The 24,474-nt window shown below is 41.8% G+C and overlaps 2 protein-coding genes and 1 pseudogene across 2 annotated transcripts in view; all 3 read right to left on the bottom strand.

The window, feature by feature from the left end:
* Positions 1–8,773: 8,773 nt before the first annotated feature.
* On the bottom strand, positions 8,774–8,909 carry LOC115283151 (annotated as a pseudogene).
* An 833-nt stretch (positions 8,910–9,742) lies between these two features.
* KRT12 (keratin 12) lies at positions 9,743–15,185 on the bottom strand. The gene is made up of 8 exons (XM_029928329.1): positions 14,574–15,185; positions 14,115–14,197; positions 12,958–13,114; positions 11,937–12,098; positions 11,715–11,840; positions 11,360–11,580; positions 10,640–10,710; positions 9,743–9,930 (listed from the first exon to the last, which is right to left on the bottom strand). Exons 1-8 carry the CDS (start codon positions 15,183–15,185, stop codon positions 9,839–9,841), a joined length of 1,524 nt encoding a protein of 507 aa, XP_029784189.1. The 3' UTR covers positions 9,743–9,838.
* Positions 15,186–21,348: 6,163 nt separating this feature from the next.
* KRT20 (keratin 20) overlaps positions 21,349–24,474 on the bottom strand; it is an 8,447-nt gene continuing 5,321 nt past the window's right edge. Inside the window, exons 6-8 of the mRNA XM_029928565.1 lie at positions 23,860–24,080; positions 23,129–23,178; positions 21,349–22,074 (exon numbers count right to left, since the gene is read on the bottom strand). Of these exons, the coding sequence (XP_029784425.1) occupies positions 21,977–22,074; positions 23,129–23,178; positions 23,860–24,080 (369 nt within the window). The 3' untranslated portion in view covers positions 21,349–21,976. The remainder of the gene's footprint in view (positions 22,075–23,128; positions 23,179–23,859; positions 24,081–24,474) is intronic.

Genomic DNA, 24,474 nt, shown 5'->3' on the forward strand with positions numbered 1-24,474 from the left:
AATAAAGTTCAGCTCACCATGGTCAAAGAATATAGGGTTCTCAGAAGATCACTTAATCTTGAGGGAAAACATTCCAAGGAAGATGCCCTTTGGTTCTGTTCCTGCCTGCCCACTTCCATTTTTTTTCACTCCATAATATTTTATTGTCAAATTGTTTTCCATACAACACCCAGTGCTCTTCCCCTCAAGTGCCCTCCACCATCACCACCACCTCCTTTCCCCCCTCCCCCTTCCCCCCAACCCTCAGTTCATTCTCAGCATTCAATAGTCTCTCAAGTTTTGCATCCCTCTCTCTCCCCAACTCTCTCTCCCTCCTCCGTTCCCCCTGGTTCTCCATTAGGTCTCTCTTGTTTTCCTGCTAGACCTATGAGTGCAAACATATGGTTTCTGTCCTTCTCTGCCTGGCTTACTTCACTCAGCATGACACCCTCAAGGTCCATCCACTTTCCTACGAAGTGCCCACTTCCATTTAACACCAGACATTGAGACTTTGTATATCCATCAGTGCTCTGCCCAGATGCTTTTTCTGCCAGAAGAGTTGCCCTGGTCCTCATGCTCCAGCCCAGTGTATTCTCTCCCTCCACCAAATTTCTGTAGCACCTCATCTGCATTTTCTTTCTGGTCTAGGCAGGTGTCTTCATACATCAGGGTAATGTTATTTGCATATATGTCTGTATTTGCTCACAGTTGCTTCTGTAATGCCCAGTAAATATTTGACTGAGAGAAAAATCTACATTAGATAAAGCACCTTGGTTAACGAAGGAGGAACACATTCTATTTTGGTCTAGATTGCCAGGAGTATTAAGGTTTCAGTTCCAATTTTTTCATGGAAAGATGATCTGCCTTCCATCAGTTGCTTTAAGTGAACTCAGTTTTGTATCCATAGCGAGTTGATTGCCTGTATACAAAGCACATTCTACTGATGAATAAGAAGTCTGGGGTTACTTCTATAAGCGAATTTTAATGGACACAATTTTGTTTTGTTTTGTTTCTATTTATAAAGGCATAGAAACCAAAGTACTCTATTTTGTGAAAACCACGCCTGAGACTCTTTAGATACATGGGAAAAAGTCTTCAGGGTGGTTGCCTAAAAAAAAAAAAAAAAAAAAAAAAAAGCATCATTAATTAAAGGACTGCTGTATTGAAACTGAAGATCACTTTCTATTGAGTCATCAGATATTGTCTGTTGAGCAATAATGATTGATATAAATAGGGCTTGTGAAATTACCAAGTGAGAATTTGTGCATTTTAGATTTAAAAAATTATGTTTCCACAAAGTGTCAAGTATCTCAAAGGTTCTCTGGAAATACTAATTGAATTCAACAAAGTTCTCAGTAAAATGCAAACAATTTCTTAATGGCGTTTTTGTCCCTAATAATGCATTTATTTAAATAAGATTTCAGGAGAATAAGTGAAATTTATTTCCATGTGACTTACACATTTTTTAAAAAGTAAAGCAACAAAATGAATACATTTCAGCAGTGCTACCCATTTCTCAGTGCTCATCAAGATAACCCCCTTTGTCTATTTCACCCATTCCCCTATCCATCTCCACTCTGGGAACCACTAGATTGTTCTCTGTATTTGAGTCTGTTTTTTTGTTTGTCTCTTTTTTTCTTTGTTTGCTTGTTTGTTTCTTAAATTCCACATGTGGGTGAAATCATACAGTATTTGTCTTTCTCTGACAGACTTACTTCATTTAGCATTTTGCCCTCTACCCTTTAGGTCTGTCCTAGAGGGGATGTTGCAGATTGCAAGATTTCATTCTTTTTTATGGCCGACTAATACTCCACCCCCACATCTTTATGCATTCATCTGTTGATGGACACTGTATTGCTTCTGTATCTTGGCTGTTGTAAATAATCCTGCAGAGCATCCTTTCACTGCCTCCGATGTGATGGACTCTGCTGAGCTGCTGTGCATTGATAAATTTGGGTTTGTTTATTCGGTCTTTCCAAAGATAAGTGGTGGAGAATTTTAGAGTTAATAAATAGAGTAAAATCTGTTAAATGTTTCAATAAAGTAATGGAAGAAATATATCCATCATTCTCAGTATTCATGCAACAAATCTTTATTGAATGCCTCTTATGTGGTAGCCCCATGCTAAGTCCTGGGGATACGACAGTAATGTTCCAGCTTTTGTTGAGTGAGAAGTCTGGCACTTGTACGCAATTCCATTCACACATATTCAGCAAATACTGATTTTCTCCTACGCAGAGGGCTGGACACCAGGGCTACAGTGGAAGACGAAACAATAGAGACTTTAGGGATTTTGTAAATGGAGAAGTAGTCGTGCAAATTAAGACATAAGAAGACTACATACATAAGAAGACTACAGTATACTATGAGAATATATAATAGGAGAGCCTGATGTGATTGGTGGAGGGGGGAGGGAGAGGAGAGAGTAGTCAAGGCATTTCAGGTGACCTCTGAATTCAAACCTGGCAGGTGAGTAGGAGTTAGCCAGGCCAAAATGGAGAGGAAGCACATTCTAGGCAAAAAGAGAAAGCCTGTGGGAAGGAGCAGGGTGCAGAAAAGCTGAACTAGGCCAGTAAGGGAGGTGAAGTATAAAGGAAAGGCAGGGGGAGGCACACAATTTGAGAGAAGAGAAAGGGGCCAGGCCAGACCTTGCTGGAATTTGGTCTTTATTCCAAGGACTATAGGAAGCCTGATGGGTGTTAAGCAGTAGGGTGACAGGGTGAGGTTTGTGTTTTCAAAGCAGTCCCACCCTGGCTGTGGTGGGGTGACAGTGGAAGGAGGTGGAAGCTGTGTGGTTTTCAGGCGAGGGGAGGTGGCAGTGGCCTGGACAGGGTGGCTGTGGTGGTGGGGATGCAGGAGAGTAACTAGATCAGATATTTAGGAACAAAATGCCTGATATGGCCAGGGTGTGCTCAGAATATTTGTTGAATGAATAAATAAACCAGTGGACTCCGGAGACATGGAGGTTGACCTAGTTAAGAAGCTACAATAGAAGGGTTTTTACACCAACACTGATGGAATAACTTCTCTTGGCTTGTTTAGCCAAAGTACATTTTGACACAAATGTATAAATATGTTAAAATGACCCCCCTTATTTGAGATTTTTCTGTCTCAACCAAACATAAATGACCCACAGGCATTCTGAACAGAGAGGAGTGATGATATAAAACATTTGGACCTAGGTTTATATAGCAAGTATTTTATGGTGCATATCACGTGTTTTTGGAACTTAGCTTTATGTGACTAGGTTTCCCCGGATCCCAGTACTTTGGAAAATGCAGCAAAACAACCTCCCTCTGGATAAATCAGGAAAGAATTGTGCAACCTGCCACTTAACTTTGTGTCTGGGGAATTGCGATGTTATAGTGTCCTTTATCTCCTCAGAGAAGATCTCCTCTGTCATGCAGCCTTTCACTGTGTACCCCGGAGGTGACAGATGATGATGGTAATGATGACTAAAATGTTCATCGGGCTCCCGCCCTGCAGAGACCTTCCTTCCCCTAGAGCAGTTCTGTCTTCCCACCGGTTAGCATTCAGTTCATGCTCCTTCCAGCCGTGCAAGTTGTGAAAACACCTCCCCGAGTCCCATAGGGCAAGGAGGTCCGGCACTGAAGACTCCACTGGGGAACTGGGCCAGCTTCTCGCACCTTCCTCCCCACCCCCAGACGACTTTTCCTTACCCCCAGCCTCCGATCAAAGAGATGGGGAAACTAGACCTCATTGTTCTGCTTTATCTGTAGCACTACTGACAATGAACCCTCTGTTAGTCTGGATCTAATTCTACAGTCCTGGCTCCAGGATTATCTCTTAATTAGATGCTGACTGTATATGTTTATTTGTTTGTTTCTTTAAAAACAATGATGACAAGTTACCTTGTCATTCGTCAGCCCACTCGGTTACTTATTAGGCGGGATGGGGGAAGTCAGACAGCAAACCTACTCTGTCCTTCCAGAATCAGCACATGAAGTTGTGTAAAATGGGCATCCAGTGGGAACATCTTAAAGTACCTTGGAGGTACTTTTATATAATGAAAAATTTAATGTAAAATGTAATTAAATATTTAAGAGTATCCTAATTTTAAAAAATATGCCATGGTACCTGGCTGGCTCAGATGGTGGAATGTGCAACTCTTAATCTTCCGGGTGTGGGTTAGAGCCCATGTTGGGTGTAGGGATTACTTAAAAATACAATCTTTTTTTTCTTTCATGTTTACTTACTTTTAGAGAGACAGAGTATGAGCAGAGGTGGGCAGAGAGAGAAGAGACAGAATCCAAAGCAGGCTCTGAGCTGCCAGCACAGAGCCTGATGTGGGACTCGAACTCACAAACCATGAGATCATGACCTGTGCTGAAGTTGGATGCTTAACCAACTGAGCCACCCAGGCGCCCTAAAAATACAGTCTTTAAAAAATGCCTTGAAAATACCTATTGAACAGTATTAGTTGCCCCTCTTAAAAACTTATAAAATCCCAGGGGTGCCTGAGTGGTTCCGTCGGTAGGACATCTGACTTCGGCCCAGGTCACAATCCTGTGTTTCGTGGGTTTGAGCCCCACATGGGGCTCTGTGCTGACAGCTCAGAGCCTGGAGACTGCTTCGGATTCCGGGTCTCCCTCTCTCTCTGCTCCTCCCCTGCTTACACTCTCTCTGTCTCCCAAAAATAAATAAATAAATATATATTTTTAAAAACCTCTAAACCTCCTAAAAATGAATGAAGAGGTATCATATCTTCCAAAAGGAATTGATGAAGCCTCTTCACAGTTTTGTTAAATAATCAGATTTACTGTGTGTAGAGAAATGACTCTTTTGCCAATTAAAAATGACAACTTATCTTATTCTATTTGCACCAATGCAACAAGGGGGAATAATGTATGAAACTATCACGTATTTACCTTTAGTCCATAAAAGCTGGTTCTTTTCTTTTTTTTAAGTTTATTTATTTATTTTGAGAGAGAGAGGGTGCATGCACGAGCACACGAGTAGGGGAGGGGCAGAGAGAGAGGGAGGGAGACCATCCCAAGCAGGCTCTGCCATCTTAGCGTGCAGCCTGGCATGGGGCTTGATCTCACACATTGTGAGATCATGACTTGAGCCAAAATCAAGAGTCGACACTTAACCAACTAAGCCACCCAGGTGCCCCAAAGGCTGCTTATATTCAGTAGAAAATATATAGAGAAGTTGGTGCTGAATAAATATTGGTCAAATGAATGAATACACAAATAAATGAATATGTGCTGCCCCAGCTGATCATTGTTTAAAAAACTAAAAATTATACTTTAGCTAGTTAAAAAAAAGTTATATTTGCAGCTCTGTTCATTTGAAATATGAAATTGCAGCCCTAATGACTTCTTTAAAAAAAATCATGGTATTCACAAGTAAATTAAATATTTCAAAATGGATATATTTTTCTCAGCAGAAACTTATTGTATTTATAACTAAGGGTGTGCATTCCAAGCTGACTACTAAAATGCACATAATCCGACCAGCCAAGTTCAGGCAGGGCAGCAGCACAGGGTGAGGAGGTATATTCAGTTAGGACATTAATATTTTTTAGTTTGATTTTGAGTTTATGATACTAATGTTAAATGGTATGTAAATCTTAGATCCAATCCAAAACTTAAACATTTACTAGCCTATAAAAAGTCACTTTCTCGGCTATGTGAATAAATTTTCAGTTGATGTTTGAGTATATTTTTAAAAGCTTGAATAGTTCAGATTGTCCGGTTGTCTAAACTCTGAACAATTACTTGCCTTCTTCTTTATGCCTTAAGACAACTTGCCTCCTTATTAGGACTTTCTGGAAACTAATGCCACGTGTTATTTAAATAAGAATTTTTTCAATTATTAAGTTGATATTTTGCCTTTTTGTTTTTCCTTTATCTCTCTCTTTTTTAAAAAGTAAACTTTATGGTATCAAACATACCTCAAGTGGCTTGAAAAGCAGAGGTAGTTTTTTAAAAGTTCAGTTCCTGAGATTCCGGTAGGTGGCACTCTTACAAAGCCTAAAGAATTGACTACCTTGGCAACCCAGGGTTTCTAGATGGTTCCCTCCCTACTGTGACCTACTTGCAAACCCATTTGTTCCGGATAATTAAAAGTTGTTGTTTTACCTAATTATCAGAGTTATACATGCTCTTTGTTAAGCATTTTAGGAAATGTGTGCAAGAAAAAATACAATTGTCTTCAGAGTCCTTGGTAATTTCTAGGAGGTAACCACTGTAACAATATACCTATATACATACAATATACTAATATGCTTTTGTATGTACAATATTTTCCAGGCCTTTCTGTAGCCTATACATACAACAAATGCATATAAAAAGTAAACATTTTAATTAGTGAAGTTTTAGATTTTAAAATGATCACAAATAGGTATGCTTGTCCTTTGTGGTCTGATCTACTTGGGTTTTGTCTTGTAAGCTATTTTCTTTTTGTTTTCCCTAAAGACAGACCTCTCACTTCTGCAACTCATTAATTGCTGAGTCCAGAAGGACTGTTTAGTCTGTGTTGAATTAGGGCTTGTGGTCTCGTGGATGAGGGCTTGACTCTCGTGATAAGGGTGCTGTGCTTGCTGCACTTCTTAGCAGTGAGACTAGGGCAGAGTGAGCTTACATAATAAACCTAATGCATCCTTTGCCAACTGAAGACGGTAGAATATTTTGAAATATTACCAGAATAGAACTGCGATTGGGGCACCTGAGTGGCTCAGTCGGTTAAGCGTCTGACTTCAGCTCAGGTCATGATCTCACTGTTCGTGGGTTTGAGCCCTGCATCGGGCTCTGTGCTGACAGCTCAGGTCCTGGAGCCTACTTCAAATTCTGTGTCTCCCTCTCTCTTTGCCCCTCCCCTGCTCATGCTCTGTCTTTCTCTCTCTGTCTCAAAAATAAATGAACATTAAAAAAAAAAGGACTGCAATTTTGGACTTGACTGTTCCATGAGATCCTAGCCATTGGAGCTTATGTGGGCAGTTTTTTGATATCACTGATTTTTTTTTTTCAGATAGCCCCCCTTCCCCCTGCAATGTAACTTTAAGGCCAGCTGACTTCCCCCAGAGTGAGCAATCCAAGAGACCCAGCCCGAAGTGAAATGCTTTTTGTGCCCTAACCTTGGAAATCACACATGATCACTTCTTCAGTAGGTCTACTCTACTCATTGCTGGTGGGGACTCTACACAGGGACAGGAGTACCAGGAGGTGGGGATCACTGGGGCCATCTTGGAAGCCACCACAAGAAGTAATCAATGCATAGAAGGTTACTTTATTCTTTTAATGAGATATAATTGACACATAGCATTTATTAGTTTTAAATATATAACATAATGATCCAATGTTTGTGTATATTGTGAAATGATCACCACAGTAAGTTTATAGATGGTTATTTTAAAGCCATGTGATTAGTTAAGATCACCTACAGAATGAGTATAGAAAGAGAGGACAGGAAGATGTAGCCAGCATTCAGAGGTCACAAAGAAAAATCTGAGGAACAATGGCAAGTGAGGTATTGTCCCTGGGAGCCCAGAGGAGAAAATGCTTTGAGAGGAAAGGAGTGCTAAGAAACTAAGATGGTAGCTTGGAACCACCCACTGGGTTCATCCTTCTGCAAACCTCCTTTCTCCTTTGAGTCTCACACAATTCAGATGTACTTATACGGAAGACAGATGTTTTTTGAAAGAGTAATAGTATTTGCAGCCACTTTTGTATACCAGAAAAGGGGCATCATCTATTACTTGGGGGCTGTGGACCCTGTTCAGGAAAAGACTTTGATCATCTCTGCGGGTCTAAAATGTAAAGTTCTCCCAGGATGTGTTCTGGCAGGTGAGGGCTAGGCTGAGAGTGGAACTGCTATGCATAATATAGGGAGATAAATGGAGCACTGGAAACCACTAGCAAATATTAAAAGGAAGTGTGACTTCAGAAAGCTGCATGCTGAAGCAGGTCAGCTCTAATGGCATACTACCCTTCTGTGGGTTTGTGCACTCAGAGCTAGAATTCCTCCAGCCTTGCATGACTCCTGCCTCTCCTTTCTGCTCCCCATGCCACTCCTTGTTCATCAGTTCCCCTGGCTGCTGTGCCCCATTTTGACTTCATACACTAAAAAGTAATAGAGTGCAAATATTGAGTACTTGCTAGGTTCCAGGGACTGCTCCTAGTGTTTTACGTATGTTACCTCACTTCATCTCCACAAAACCCACCCACTTCAATGATAGATGGGGAAACTAAGGGATTCGGTTACTTGCAATGAAGGGGCAGAGCCAGGATTTGAGCCCGTCTGGCTTCAGAACCCAGACTCTTAATCACTAAGTCCTGCTCTCATTTCCCTTTTAGGGTTTTGGATTTGGCAACCCAGACTGACCCCCAACTACTCAGGCTTAGACTTTGGCACCTGCTGTCACAACCCAGAACATGACATCTGTTATTGACTCATGGGTCTGATCCACCCCAATGGAAACCCCACCCTCGCCTCAATGGCGCCAGATAAGGAGAAGGGTCAAAGCAATGTTTGTTTACCCTCTCGTGTTTTTTCACATGTGTTTCCTCTGTTCCTTTCCCCCTTCTCTTCCGCTTGATTTCTGTATGAAGCAATTAGTTGCCCCCCACCCCCCAAAAGCTGTTCACTTCTTTCTCCATGTGTCCTTTGAACTTCTATCTGCCTTATCTCTCTGTATGACATTTCTGGTAGAGGTGTATCTCCGCCCTCAACTGTGAGCTCATCCAGGCAAGGATCTTATCTTATTCACCTTTGAGTCTCCAGTCATACACACTATAAGGGTTCCATAAGGGTTTCTTGACTGAATGAAAGAAGGTCCTAGAAAACGAACAGAACAACTGTTATCTCTCATCATGGACAATGTGATTTTGTTGTAACCTTGATTGGCTGATGTAAAAAGAACAGAACTTCTACACTTGATCTTAGCCAAAAGGCTGAGAAGCAAAAAAAGGACAGAACTTCTAAAATACTATTTTTTTAGAAGTTTATTTATTTTGAGAGAAAGTGAGAGGGAACGCACATGTGGGTGCGTGTGGGTGGGGGAGGGGCAGGAAGTGAGACTCCCAGGCCGGCCCTGCACCATGAGAACAGAGCCCGATGTAGGGCTTGAACCCATGAACCATGCAGTCATGACCCGAGCCAAAGTTGTGCACTTAACCAATTGAGCCACCCAGGTGCCCCTCTAAAAGATTTATTTATTTATTTATTTATTTATTTATTTATTTATTTATTCAGAGAGCGAGAGCAAAGTGGGGAATGGGCTGAGAGAGGCAAAAAGAGAGAATCCCAAGCAGGCTCTGCACTGTCAGCACAGAGCCTAATATGGGGTTCAAACCCACAAACTGTGAGATAATGATCTGAGCTGAAGTTGGATGCTTAACTGACTAAGCCACCCATGCTCCTCTCTACAAGAGTCTTCTTAATTTAATCTCCAACCTCAACATTGTCATCTCAGTGTTTATTTTACTATTAGAATTTTACAAACTTCTCTCTATGCTCTTGACATTATTGTTAGAATCAAGAAGGTACACATCTCACCTTATTACCATTCATCTTTTATTTATTAAAACCATACTACTTGATCAGAATCCTGTGATTAAAACATGTTCCCGTTCACCAGAAGAAAGTTTATTAAAAGACTACTCTAGGTCCAGAAAGATGTAAGGCAATTTTGGTTTGTTATAAAGACCAGCGTGGCCATAGTGATTTGTAATTGAAGAGCAAAACTGACTGAATGAGAATAGGGAATCCAAGGAAAATGAAACAGACAAAAGTAGAATTGATCTAATATAGTATCTTATTCTGAAAGGGATAATTTCTGCTTGCAAATTTACTGCTTCTAAGGAACCAATCATTGGGCCAATCTTGTGAAATTTTATATTAGTTCTTCCTGAATTTGAGATGAGACCACTTCACCATTCACCACTTCCTGCACAATTGTCTTGATTTTCCGGGATCTGGTTGGATCTAAAGATAAAAATGGAATGAAGGGGGCAAAAGTTAGTGTTTCACATATTCATCCAAAATTGATTGTTGTTTAATTTAAGCTTTAAATAAGATAGTGGCAGATATATTCCATCAAATTTAAACTTTCAAAAATGACTTTTGCATTCTAAAACAATGCATGTCATTCAGTAAAAATGAAATGTATTCTGTATTGTCTTATGCACAAATGAAAGTACTTTTCTTTAAAAAAATTTTTTTTAAACATTTATTTATTTTGAGAGACAGAGACAGATCATGAGCAGGGGAGGGGCAGAGAGAGAGGGAGACACAGAATCCGAAGCAGGCTCCAGGCTCTGAGCTGCCAGCACAGAGCCCAATGTGGGGCTCGAACCCAGGAACCATATCATGACCTGAGCTGAAGCTGGACGCTCAACCGACTGAGCCACCCAGGCGCCCCTACTTTTCTTTTTAAACATTTAAAAAGTGGTTATGATGCTCATAATACCTCTTTGTAGAGTAGATTTTTCCTTCCCGGGCTTACCAAAAGTTTTAATATAGTACAGACTACTTATTTTTCTGCAGGAATGCATAAATATTTTTCCTTGGCTCAGAAATGCAAATATACTTAAGTTATTAATAATACTGCAACACTCAACGATATCTTATAGTTTTAATCATTAATAAGTGTGATCCTGACTTATTCTAAGTGATTCTGAGGGAATCCACATACCTTTAGAGGAGTCAATCGACTGTGTTTGAGATTTGGATTCTGTCACGTAGAAACTTTCATCAAAACTGTTGCTGTAAAGGAAACAAGGGAGATGATATCACATGATGCTTTCTGGGAGAAGGAGAAAAAAAGAGTTTGCTGTTTAAGCTAAAAATGTGCATAAAACTAGTTTTCCAAATTTCCTGATGAACAGTGGTTGAATGTTGCACCCTGAGAGGAATCTCTTAGTGCGGTGGACCTTTATTTTCAAACCCTGCCTGAAACGGGCTCTAAAGTGAAGCAAACTGGCAGTTAATGGAAGATCTGCTCTCAGAAGTTAGATTTCCTGTTTTACAGCCCCAGGCTCTTCCCACTATTCCAGGCTGCTGCTCCCTTTTGGAAAGTTCGCTGCAGTCGGTTGTGAGGTGACTCAGGTCGCTGCTACTTGACGTGTCATCCTTAGCATTGGGGCATCGATACCAGATCTCTAATGGGTGACTTCTTTGTGCTCCTTTGCAGTATGCCTCTTGTCTGTGGTGCCAGTATTCATCCCAGCATTTTATAAAATATCAAGATAGTGGGTGACAACACCTTGCAAAGTGTTGGACATTTCCTAACTACAAGGCATGTCTCTAGGAGATATGGTGTTTCCCATCAACCAGAGAACCCTTCCTTCTGTTGCCCAGGGCGCACCAGGTGGCCGCTGTTGGTCAGCCCACTGGCTGCAACCTATCTATTCACCCTTGGGCCTCGCCGTCCAGCAGGCGGCGGTAGGTCTCGATCTCCAGCTCCAGGCGGGCCTTGGCGTTCAGCAGCCGCTGGTGGTCGGCGTTCTGGCGCTCGGCATCTGCGCGCACCTGCAGCAGCTGCTCCTCCAGGCTGCCGATGAGCTGCTGCACCTGCGACAGCTGGCCGCAGTAGTCGCCCTCCACTTCGGCCAATGAGTCCTCCAGGGATCTCTTCTGCACGTGGGAGGGAAATGGCACAGACAGAACAGTGAAGGGGACTGAGAAGGCGGCCCGTCTGTGGCCTTCCTGATGTGGATGGCACGTTTTCTTTGGAAGTCATGAAAAGATGCTGCGCGAGCGCGCCCTACCGTGGCCAGCTGGGACTGGAGCTCGATCTCCAGGTTTTGAACTGCGCGCCTCAAGTCAGTGACCTCGCTCTTGCTGGACTGAAGCTGCTCCGTGTTGGTGCTGATCTCCTTCCTGAGCTCCCCGCTCTGTCGAGGCAAACGGGTGAAGGGACCTGAGCGGGTGCTGCTCCCGCGCCTCTTTTCTGCAAAAGGGCCAAAGCCTTTTGTTTCTGTTTGTGGTACCTTTTCAATGAACCAGGCCTCCGCATCCTTCCGATTCTGCTCAGCGATGGCTTCGTACTGCGCCCTCATGTCATTTAGGAGCCTGGTGAGGTCCACCCCCGGAGCAGCGTCCATTTCCACGCTGACCTCCCCCGGGCGGCCTGCCCGGAAGGTTTGGAGCTCCTGGGGACAGGGAGTGAGAAAGAGGGATACAGGGGCCCGTTGTGACTCTCGCTGGTCTCTTCCAACACAGAAGACATTAAACATTTTATTTCATGATCATGTTGCTGTAGTGACGTATTACAACTTTTTTTTACCTAAAAATTTGCATTTTTTCTTCTATTTTAAAAGAACTTAAGACATTTTCTTGGGTCCCTAAACTTACCATAGGCCCTTGGGGCTGTGCCTACCATGGAAAATGGATGAGTTGGCCCTGCTTCTTGGGGATCTAGGGCCTTTACAAAGAAGTGGGGGCCTTGTAGAAAAGGGATAGTGGGGTTTCAACCACAGCTGCCAGGCCAGGGCTGCAGACAGGGCAAGGCTTGCACGCTGTACCACAGTCATGGGTTTCTAGTAGATAGCTCTAAAGAAGCCCATTGCCAGGGTCATGATTATCGTCTGTTTTACACACCAGTTTTTGATATACATTGTGGCACATCAGCATCCCAAGGGTGTTTTAAGCTGGGCATAACCAGTTTCTCTAACACATATGACATTATATGTTATTGGTAGGTTTGTTTTTGAACTTTAAAAGTACTATATTTTTAAAAAAATCACTAAATCAGGACAATTAAAATTCTGATTATTCTCACCTAGTGATGAAAATGACACCATCAGAAAGCACCTCTACTCCGTTAACTTTCACAGAAACCACCACTGATCCCGCCACTGTCACCGCCACCACGCATAGACTCGTCCAGAAATCCAAAGCAAATTTAACTGGGGCACGATGTATCACCCATACCGGTTCTAATGCCAGGTTTATGAATTTGAAATTGTAATTTTTGAATTTGGGAGAAAAAAAGCAGCTTAGAAAGCTGACCTCCTCATGATTCTTCTTCAGGTAGGCCAGTTCTTCTGTGAGGTTCTCGATCTGCATCTCCAGGTCGGTCCTGGCCAGGGTCAGCTCGTCCAGCACCCTGCGCAGGCCGTTGATGTCGGCCTCCACGCTCTGGCGCAGGGCCAGCTCATTCTCATACCTAAAAACCAAGTGCAAAACAGTTTCTGGAGTCAACACACCCATTTGAATAAGCCCCCTGCCATCATCTTCAGGGCTGTCTTGTGCCCTTTGTGATTATTGACAAGTGGCAGCATTGTGACCTATGATGCTATTTTTTCCTTTTTAACATTTTCCTTTCCTTTATTTCATGGTAGTTTACGACTCAGCTGGAGGGAAGTGAAAAATAGAGGTGAGACTTTTCTGCCAGCCGTGACCCTCAGTAGCACTGTGTCCCAGGGAACAATTTCCCCTTTGGCTGGCCCCCCTTGCTATAGACGGTAGTAGCCCCTCTCCAGGTGGGCTTTCCGATGGCATCCTAAAAGCAGTTGAAAATAAAATAATAGTCTTCTTGCTTAACTTTTGTTCATGGCTTAATTTAAAGCACTGCTACTTCTTTAATAGCTTTTACCAAGACTCCCCCGGTTCAGGCTCATCACCACTGCCACATCCTGTGTGGAGACTTTGTGGAGCAAAATGAGCATGAGTGTTTCTTCCTTAAGTCCGGGAGGGTGGAGTATGGGGAAGGAGGAGGAAATATAAAAATAGATGTGTGGTTAATATTTAGTGGTATGGGTCATCCGGAAAAAGACAGTTTCACTTAACTTCTAGGTAAAAACATTATTAATTCATTTTGATACATGGGAGATCAAGGTTTAGGACATCAGTGGAAATATCATGTCTGTGTTATGAGCCAATAGCAAATTACCAGCATGACCATCATAGCCCTAGGTTAAAAGCAGCGTATAATTAAGGACGTGTAATGTGAATTGTGTTCAAATCTGATTACTTCCTAGAATGCCCAATGTGCATTTGCCAAAACATCACATGCACAGAGCATGTGAGCTGCAACATCACATGCACAGAGCATGTGAGCTGCAGAGGGGTAGAATGTTTGCCATCAACAAAGGTAGGAAAATAGGGAATGAGAAGAAATAATGAGACCTGTTGATTCTCATTAGTCTTTCTGTTGTTCTACTCACTTCATTCTGAAGTCTTCGGCAGCCAGTCTTGCATTGTCGATCTGCAGGATGAGCTGGGCATTTCCAATGGTGGCAGAAATGATCTGGCCAAAGACGGGAAGACACACAAAATGAAGATGGAAAATATTAGTATTATGTAGATATATTTTGGAGAGGAAATTTTTAGGTGATGTTAACATGAGATTTCGTTAAGAGTTTAAGGCAATTTAACTTTTTAAAAAAACATTTATAACTTTTCATTTAAAAATTGAGAAACATGTTTTTGTAGAGATAGCAGAAGTCACTTTATAATAAATGATAAAATGAAACTAAATATCCTGAGATGAGAAATTGCTCCTAATACAGTCACATTGAAAAATACCTTAAGTTTCACGTGGATTGTCACTGTAAAATATTGTAATAGTAAAAAAGAAAAATAAAAAATAATTCCTAAAGCCTCTTCAAAAACCATATTATTACCTTATTCCTGAGGTCTTCGATGATTGGGTAATATTTACTGTAATCATTCTGTGACCCGGGGTCTCCAGTCCCAGATCCTCGTGTTTCATACCATTCTCGAATTTTGTTTTCTAGCTCAGTATTAGCCTCTTCTAGCGCTCGAACCTTATCCAGGTAGGAAGCCAATCTGTCATTAAGATTTTGCATGGTTTCCTTTTCTGATCCGGAAAGAAGGCCTCCATCATTGCCAGAGAGAATACCTCCAGGGCCACCTCCAGGGCTCCCCCCAAATCCAATTCCCAGGCCTCCAAAGCCACCTCCTAGACCTCCAAAGCCACCTCCCAGGGCTCCAAAGCCACCTCCCAGACCTCCAGAGCCACCTCCCAGAGCTCCCCCATAAGCAGCACCCAGTCCTCCTACAAAGGACATTCCAGAGCCACCACCAAAGCCAGAACTAGAGCCAAACATGGAAGCAGAAGAAAAGCCTCCCCCAGAGCCGTCCCCAAAGCCAAAGGTGCTCCCCCCATAGCCACTTCCAACGATGGAAGCGGCCGTGCCCCTGACTCTGCCCGATGTCCCACTCTGGGAAGACAGCCGCCGGGGCAGCCCAGAGGTGCGCACTGAGAGGGACATGGCGTTGCTGGAGAGATCCACAGCCGGGGCAGGGGGCTACAACCTGAGAGAAAGCAGTGTCAGCAAGGCAGAAAGATTGGCCTTTTATAGGTCGTGAAATGGGTGTTACAGTTGAAAAGTTCATGCTCATTCAAAATATTGTGCTTCCCCCTTTTTTGACCAGTTCAGCGAATACCTGATTTATGCATACTGAAAACTTGACGGTATAGAACTAATCAAATAATTGTGCCCATTATATATTTGTTATACAAAAAAGAAATCTGGGTGGAGTAGACATAGGTTGTCACAAGGAATTTTTCTCTTCCAAAGTCTTCTATTGCCTGTATTCTCAGCACTGCCCGGTGTCTTAAGCACAGTAGGAAGGCAATGAGCTTTTGTTGAATGGATAAATTAATCGTACGTCGTCCTCAGCCTTGAGCTTCTTAAAGTTCTTCACTCATATTTCCAACGTGTTTCCTTTAGAAAACGAAATGTAAACCCTCCAGTCATGATCTAATCTATCTTCTTGTGGGATATATAGTTTCAGAAGCAGTTGTGAGATGCACTGGTGAGAGGTGGGGGGATAAATGCATTTTTCAGATTGATACAGAAATTTGAATTCTCAAGAATTTAAAAAAATTTTTAATGTTTATTTTTGGGAAAGAGAAAGAGAGAGAGAGAGAGAGAGACAGACAGACAGACAGTGTGAGTGACCAAGGCGCAGAGAGAGAGGGAGACAGAATCTGAAGCAGGCTCAGCACAGAGCCCAATGCAGGGCTCGACCTCACAAATGCTGAGATCATGACCTGAGCCGAAGTCAGATGCTTAACTGACTGAACCACTCAGGCGTCCCTGAATTCTCAAGAATTTTAAATCATCAGATTAGGATTAGGATGTCACATGGTCTCTTTTTCTTCTGATTCAGAAAGGGGACCTTTCGAACATTGAAAAATGCTGTTTCTGAGTAGAATATTATAGTATTTTCAACAGCTTTCCCTTTACATAAAAGTTACGTTGACAGTAAGCTCTGTGAAATCAGGAGCCTGATTTCACTGATAGTTCACTGCTCTACCCCCAGCATTCCTAATGTATCAAAATACAACTGATTTTTTTTGAATATGAAAATTATATAAGTGCTCACATCCTCAATCCTTGACCCCTCAAATATCAGATATTTTCTGCCTTGACTCTAGCTTCCCAGAAAGTAAGGTTCTCTAAACCTGCGAACAGTCTATTTTTTTTTTAATTTTTAACATTTATTTATTTTTGAGATAGAGCGAGAGACAGAGCATGAGCAGGGGTGGGGTAGGCAGAGAGAGAAAGGGAGACACAGAATCAGAAGCAGGCTCCAGGCTCTGAGCTGTCAGCACAGAGCCCGATGCAGGGCTTGAACCCAATAACCATGAGATCATGCCTGAGCTGAAGTTGGACACTTAATCAGCTGAGCCACCCAGGCGCCCCTATGAAGGATTCCTTTCATCTATATTACAAGCATTTTGTCTGAGCCTGTCTTTGTTTGAACCACTGATAGTGATAGTGTGCTTCCTAGGTTCTAGACAGTGGGCCAGGTGAACTGCAGACATGATTTTTAACCTTTGTGGCAATCCCTTCAGTTGGATACTTTTGTCCCATTTTACACGTGAGCAATCTGAGCGTCATGATGTCAAGTGATCTTTTTAAGGCCACACAGCTAGGTGGTGGCAAAGATAGGACTCAGGTTGTGGTGCCTTTTGTAGACAACATAACCCTGCTTCTTACAGTGAAAACAGAAAGGACACAGGGTCACTTGGAGCCCCCAGTCATGAGACTGGATTTCTACCCTGGACACCAACCAGGAGCTTTTGCTCTTTCCTTTTCAAAAAAGCTTTCTCCTTGAATTTCATTTCTCAGGGTACAGGCTAAGACCCACAGAATGAAATCACACATGAAATCCTGCAAATGCCTGGGCAAATGTAGTTTTAGTTATACTTTTGACATGTAACTGCATTGTCAGAGATCATATAAAGTACCAGTTCAACTTGCACTTCCCACACAGGAACTTGATGTTATGGTCATTAATTATTAGTTACAAGCAGCTTCTCTCCCCGCCCCTGCAACCACCAAGGGTAAGTCCATTGTGATTGCCATAGAAATGAAAACAGGCTATTACTTGCTTATAGACTGGAGAGAATGTGCCAAATGCAGACTTGTAACTCAGTGATATCATCACATGATATGGGAATATGATTAACTTGAATTCCTGAACTTGGAGCCAGTTTTGTGCTGACATGTATACTTTCTACCTCTAATGCCTATGTGTAAATTTAAAATAATTTTGCTCAAGTATCCATACATTATGTTTACTTATTATACCTTCATGTTTCTTTTTTCTTAATGTTTTTTAATTTATTTTTGAGAGACAGAGAGAGACAGCACGAGCAGGGGAGGGTCAGAGAGAGAGGGAAACACAGAAACTGAAGCAGGCTCCAGGCTCTGAGCTAGCTGCCAGCACAGAGCCCAGGCAGGGCTTGAACCCACAAACTGTGAGATCATGACCTGAGCTGAATCCAGATGCTTAACCGACTGAGCCACCCAGGTGCCCCATCTAATTCATTTTTAATCCTGAGTCTTAGCTTAGTGTTTGGCTAAGCTTCATCCTTGTACTCCTGGAGTTATTTCACTCGGAAGAACTCCGTTCTTAGTATGTTTGAATGGGTCATTTAAAATTCATTTCATCTGAAAGTGACTGTGCTCTAATTTACTGGTATGATTTGACTAAGATCCATTCTGAATCCAATGATGAATGGGGAGCAACTTCAGAAGTTGGAAAGAGAGATCTTTCTTTTTCAGTGGCTGTTTTTTGGGGGGGAGGGCTAAGATATATAACCAAGCCTATATCTTAGAGTTTTTAGAAGTGAAAACAATTTTCTCTGACAGTTGTAAAAATACATGAAAATGGGAGTATAGCAGACAGAAACAATCTTGGGCTTTGGTGGCAAAGTGGTTATACACATTGAGGCCCAGAGGAAAACAACGAGAAAGGGCGAGGAGCTCAAAAGAACCATGATGTCCCTTTCTGTCGAGTTCAGGGGGTACTCAAGACAGAGACAATTATTCACATGGTATTTGTAAGTCTTTCCATTTTTATTAAGTATAACATGTGCTCCTCTTCTCAGGTCCCATTGGTTAGTTTACTGCGGTTTGATTACAGGATTCTCCCTGAGTTCTTTCCATTAAAGATAGACCTTCCACTTTCTGCAATTCACTCATCACTTGGTCCCTACCACCTTTCACTTTTGCTGTGAATAACATCTGAAGGTCCTGTAAGTGAATTAGAGAATACTGGGTTACTGACATCGTATGCTGTGCTTTCGAGATGAGGATGAGAAAGCCCCCCGGCAGTCATGCTCGAAGATGAGATCTGGACTCCAGACCTTAGTGTTCTCAGAGGCAGAGAGGATTGCATGTGGTAAGAGAGAGGAGAAGAGGGGCGCCTGGGTGGCTCAGTCGGCTAAGCCTCTGACTTCTGCTCAGGTCATGATCTCATGTTGGTGGGTTCGAGCCCCGCATCAGGCTCTGTGCTGACAGCTCCGAGCCTGGAGCCTGCTTCCGATTCTGTGTCTCCCTCTCTCTCTGCCCCTCCCCTGCTCATGCTCTGTCTCTCTCTGTCTCAAAATAAATAAAAACATTAAAAAAAAAGAGAGAGAGAGGAGAAGGAACCTTGGAATCTTGCTTTCCTGGGATGTGAATCTTGGAAATGAGTCTAGGGGAGAGAAAACAAATATTTGAAGGGAAATTAAAAAATTAAAAGCACTAGCTAATACTTGAAGTTGGAGTCGTTATCTGAGACTGTCCCCAAGTCAGTAAGGGTGAGAGCAGGGGGTGTCCTCTGGTCATGTTTTGGTTTTATATCATTCCATGTCATTCTTTCTAGGTGTTATAAGGCTCTTTGTCGGTGTACTTCCCCAAGTCCAGAAAAAGTAGTTCTCTCCATCCTAGCTTCACCTCTGGGGCTTCTCTTGGAGTGTGATGGTTTCGTATGAAGTCATGAAATTACAATGTGTGATAAAGAGACCCCATGTTTGGGACCTACAGATCTTCTCTGGGTCTGTATGCCTCTCAGAAATAGGATCATGCTGTTCTGTGTCCGAGCTGGTATAAGAAGTATACATAAGGAGGTTAAAACTTCACTTTCCCCATAGTAACTACTGGTAGACCATCTGTTTTCATATGTATATATGATTTCACTACTTTCTTTGAAAGATTACTTGGAAGAGACTAGAGATTGACCCAAAGGCAAGGATTAGTTTTCATTTTTATAGGAAATTCAGTTAATAGTAATCCTAACTTTTGAACAACGTATCATTATTGCCTAGGGCAATAGGCAATAATTGTCACATTGACGATGGCCATGCCTAGTGAATTTCAACTTTGGGAGAGGACTTATTTCATGTCTTCATATATAATTCTCACTCATAAAATGGGGATAATAGAATAAGATCAACCCATATAAAATAGCTGTTTTTTAAAGGTAAAAAATGATCACGGATTGGCAAGATCATATGATTCGACCTAATAGTTCTACTTCATGGGGTCAGTGGGAGGATTAAATGAGAAATGCATATAAAATGCCATGCATACTGCTTAGCTCATAGTAAGTTCTCAATAAATGGTAGATCCTATTATCTGTAAGCAAATTACATTATTATTTTCAATATAATCACACTCAAAATCCTATTTACTTATGAATTTATGTATCAAAATTTAAATCCAAGCTATTCATTTACTAGAATATGATGAGAGAGGGCAAAATTTTTCCTGTAGACATTTGCAAGGCAGTTACTGCTGCGGGAAATGCAAAATGTGTGAGAATTTTGGGTCTGACTTCCCTCAGAAAGCATAGTGTTTTCAAGGCTCATCTCTGCACTGTGTATCAGTTGACAAATAATATTCTATTGTATGGACCTACTGTATTTTGTTTATCCATCAATCAGTCGATGGATATTTGAGTTGTTTCTACTTTGGGCTTATGAATAATGCTGCTGCAAACATTTCTGTACAAAAGAACAAATTGTCTGATTCCATTTTTTTGAAGTGTCCAGAGTAGGCAAATCCATAGACAGAAGATGTGGATTAGTTGTTGCCAGGTCTGGGGGGAAGAGAAGTGGGGGGTCACTCTTACTGGGGTTTCTTTTCTTTTGTTTAATCCTTATTTATTTTGCAAAAGAGAGAGAGCATGAGGGAGGGGTAGAGAGAGAGAGGGAGAGAGAGAGAATCTAAACCAGGCTCTGTGCTGAGGGGCTTGATCTCATGACTCTGAGATCATGACCTAAGCTGAAATCCAGAGTCGGACGCTTAACGAACTGTACCACCTAGGCACTCCTGGGGTTTCTCTTCTGAGTGATGAAAATGTCCTAAAACTAGACAGTGGTGATGGTTTCACAATCCTGTGAACGTGCTGAAGACCACCGAATTGTGCACTTCTTAAGGATGAATATTATGGTATATGGATTTATCTCATTAAGGCTGTTATTAAAAAACTGGTGAGAGATATTTCATAACATACATTCACCCCATAAAAAAAGAGAACACCTGATTGATTTATGCAGTTTATTGTCATAAGGAGAAGTATTCTGCCTTGAGAAGGTTTTCACTAATTTTGTACTTAATCTATTCCCATTTCTTTTTTTTTAGTGTTTTCTTTTCTTTTTCTTTTTTAGAGAGAGCACAAATGGAGGAGAGGGGCAGAAAGAGAGAGAAAGAGAACAAGAGAATCTTAAGCAGGCTATAGGTTTAGCACAGAGCCCGACATAGGGCTCGAGGGATTGATCCCAGGACTCTGGGGTCGTGACATTAGCCGAAATCAAGTCTGATATTCAACTTGCCCCTGATCTTGCCCCGTTTCCAGCCTGATGTGCTTCATTCTTATTCTGCTGAGCATTTGAGATTGGAGTCTGACTCTCAAATTATTCGAAGAGTTAAGTTTTTTTTAAGTTTATTTATTTCTGTGTGTGTGTGTGTGTGTGTGTGTGTGTGTGTGTGAGAGAGAGAGAGAGAGAGAGAGAGAGAGAGAGAGAGAGAGAGAGAGAAAGAAAGAGAGAGAGAGAGAAAAGCAGTGGGGAGGGGCAGAGAGAGAGGGGGACAGAGGATCTGAAATGGGCTCTGTGCTGATGACAGCAGAGAGCTTGATTTACGGCTTGAACTCACGAACTGTGAGATCATGACCTGAGCTGAAGTTAGACGCTTAACCGACTTGTGCCACCCAGGGGCCCTGAGCTGAGGTGAGTTTTAAAAGGCAATGAAGACAATGGAAAAGAAAGTAGATATAACTCAAAAGTAGCAGGATTGTATCAATATAAAACATCCAATGAATTTAACCAAGAAATTGGCTCAATTAAGAATCCAGAGGCCCCTGAAAGGAGATTTTGCAATTCAGAAACAAGAAAGATTAGAGAGTGGTGTATTTGCAATTTGCAGGGACTCCACTGCTCTGCAAGGCTTAGTGTAATTCACATGTGCTATACTTTTCAGGAACATTAACAAATCGATATTAGGTGGTCTATAGCTTATACCCAATGTGTTTCACGTTAAAGATTTCTTGTCATGAGGTTTTAAATGTCCGAGTGATCGCCTGGTTTTGTTTTTGTAGGCAGTTTGCAACTCCTCTGATAAAACATTTTATATTCAATTATAGAGACGGATAAATGGGCTTTCCCCCACTTCTGATCACTACAAAGCATTAATAGTGCCTTCTGATGGCCACTCTCCTGTAGGGAGCAAAGATTATGTCTACGTTTCTTCCAAATCCCCAGCAGCGATCTCCCGGCAACCGTTTACATATCTTCTTCCATCTCTTTGGTTTCATATGACACAACCTTGCCGTCCACCACTTCCTCCACGATCGTCCTAATCTTCCGTTTTTTCTTTACATCTGAGTTGAGATTTAAGTATAAAATGTTAATTCAGGAACATAACTCTGCTGAATTATAATATTCAATTCTAAATTATCATGATTTTATTTATTTATTTTCATTTTATTTTATTTTTTTCTTGTTTTATTTTTTATTTTTTTAATAGTTTATTGTCAAGTTGGTTTCCATATAACACCCAGTGCTTCTCCCCACAAGTGCCCCCCACCATGACCATCACCTCTTCCCTCCCCCTCCCCCTTCAGTCCATGGTTCGTTTTCAGTATTCAATAGTCTCCCTTGTTCTGTGTTCCTCACTCTCCCCAAGCTCTCTTTCCCCCTTCCTCTCCCCACGGTCCCCTGCCAGGTCTCTCCTGTTAGAGCACATGTACCCCAATGTTCATAGCAGCACTTTCTACAATAGCCAAACCATGGAAAGAGCCTAAATGTCCATCAGCTGATGAGTGGATCAGGAAGATGTGGTATATATACACAATGGAGTACTACATGGCAATGAGGAAGAATGAAATACGGCCATGTGTAGCAAAGTGGATGGACCTCGAGGGTGTCATGCTAAGCGAAATAAGTCAGGCAGAGAAGGACAGGTACCATATGTTTGAATTATCATAATTTTATATGTATTTTTTTCCTAAAAGGAAAAGAAACCCATTCTTTTTCTTAAACAATCTTGTCCCATTTATAGATAAGTGCAGAAAATATGTTACTGCCTCCAAATTCACACATTTTCTTCTCTCCCCACCCCCCAAAGAAAAATATACAATATCGAATTAAGCCAAATGCACGTTTTCCTCTTATTTTTTCCTTTGATGATCCCAGAATGTCTCAGAACAGCAATAGCTTGGGTGGAGAAAATCACCCCATGAGGGAGGGAGTGTGACAAACTTCTCACACTGGGATTTCTTTATATGATGTGCTTGATTTTCAGAATCCCTAGGATAATATCTGCTGACTTGAAAACTGATCTCCCTTTACTTTTCACCAGTGGCGTTCAATAAGTGGTAATCTACTGAGTGAGAATTCAGAATTACAGGAAATGTGTGAAACTAGAACACTTACCTTTCTCCTCCAGGGTGCTTTTTTGATACTCTGTAGTTCTGTTTGTTTGGCTGTATTTTTTAAGAGAAGAAAAAGAAACAACAAAATGTGTTATTGCCATTTTGAAAATGAAGCACTGACCTGCCTTTTTCATTGCAAAATAAGTGCTGTGTTTTAATGCTGTGTTTGCATTTCCCCCCTTTACCATGGGTGTGTATGTATGTATATACATATATATATATCTTCAAAACTGACCTGTTTCCCCTAATGCTAAAAGTTTTTGTAATAAAAATAAGAAAATTACAGTGGAAGTTTAAAACGTGTTCTCTTACCGAGTGTCTTGGTAGTTAAAGACAGTTGCCGTGGCAACACTGATGATTCTCAAACTGGTTCCCACAGACCTCTGCAGTCTATTGTTCATTTCATGACCCCTCAGTGAGGATTTTTAAAAGTTACTGTTATGTGAAAAGTTACTCAATTATGTATTAAACATCAAAATTAGCAAAGCATAATCTGTGTCGTCTACTGTAGAGCCATCTTCTAAGTCAGTCAACTCTACACATACTTGGTATGTGCGGGATGGGCGCACTTTTGGTATATTTTTGTTTTGTTGTTGGTGATGCGCGTGTAATTGCTTTTGTGCTAGGGACTGGATTGGTGCTGGGGAATGAGTGACTGAGTTTAATGTGTGGGCATTAAAATAGCACAGCATGTAAACACTGGCATATATCCCTTGATCATAAGAGCCTTACGTGACATCTTCTCCTTCCAGAAGGCGGCGGTAAGTAGCAATTTCCTGCTCAAGTCGGGTCTTTATGTCAAAGAGCGCATTGTATTCCTTGTTCTGGCGTTCTGTATCGGTCCAAATCTGGGTCAGTTGGACTTCTATGGAGTTCAGGAGTGCCTTGATGGTGGCCAATTGACTAGCATAACGAGCCCTGGTCTCCTCTAATGTATGCTCCAAAGATTCTTTCTATGAGCACAAGAAAAAGTGGATGTTTCTTAGTTGAAAACTTAAGAGGTGGCTCAATTTTAATTTCTTTTGAGGAGAATTTCCACCACTAGTCATTGCGAGCATGAAATCTTATTTCTAGCTTTATTTCCCCCTCTTTCCATCTAGGCGACCTCAGCCAGCTGCTAGGATCCCTAGTTCCTGGGGTCTGTTGTTGGTTTTTAGCCTTGCACTGACTGTTGTCTTACTGTGGTATGTTGTACTATTGTTCTCAATATTTGCCTCCTCTCCCTGTGATTTGTGGTGCCCCTCCAAGCGGAGGATTAGGTTTCCTCATCCCCATTGACAGGAGGCTTGGGCATGTGACTTTCTTTGGCTGATGCAATGCAGCTGCAACTGACAAATGCCTTTTCTT

Source organism: Suricata suricatta, chromosome 17 (assembly GCF_006229205.1).
Source record: "Suricata suricatta isolate VVHF042 chromosome 17, meerkat_22Aug2017_6uvM2_HiC, whole genome shotgun sequence".
In the NCBI taxonomy this organism is placed as follows: Eukaryota; Metazoa; Chordata; class Mammalia; order Carnivora; family Herpestidae; genus Suricata; species Suricata suricatta.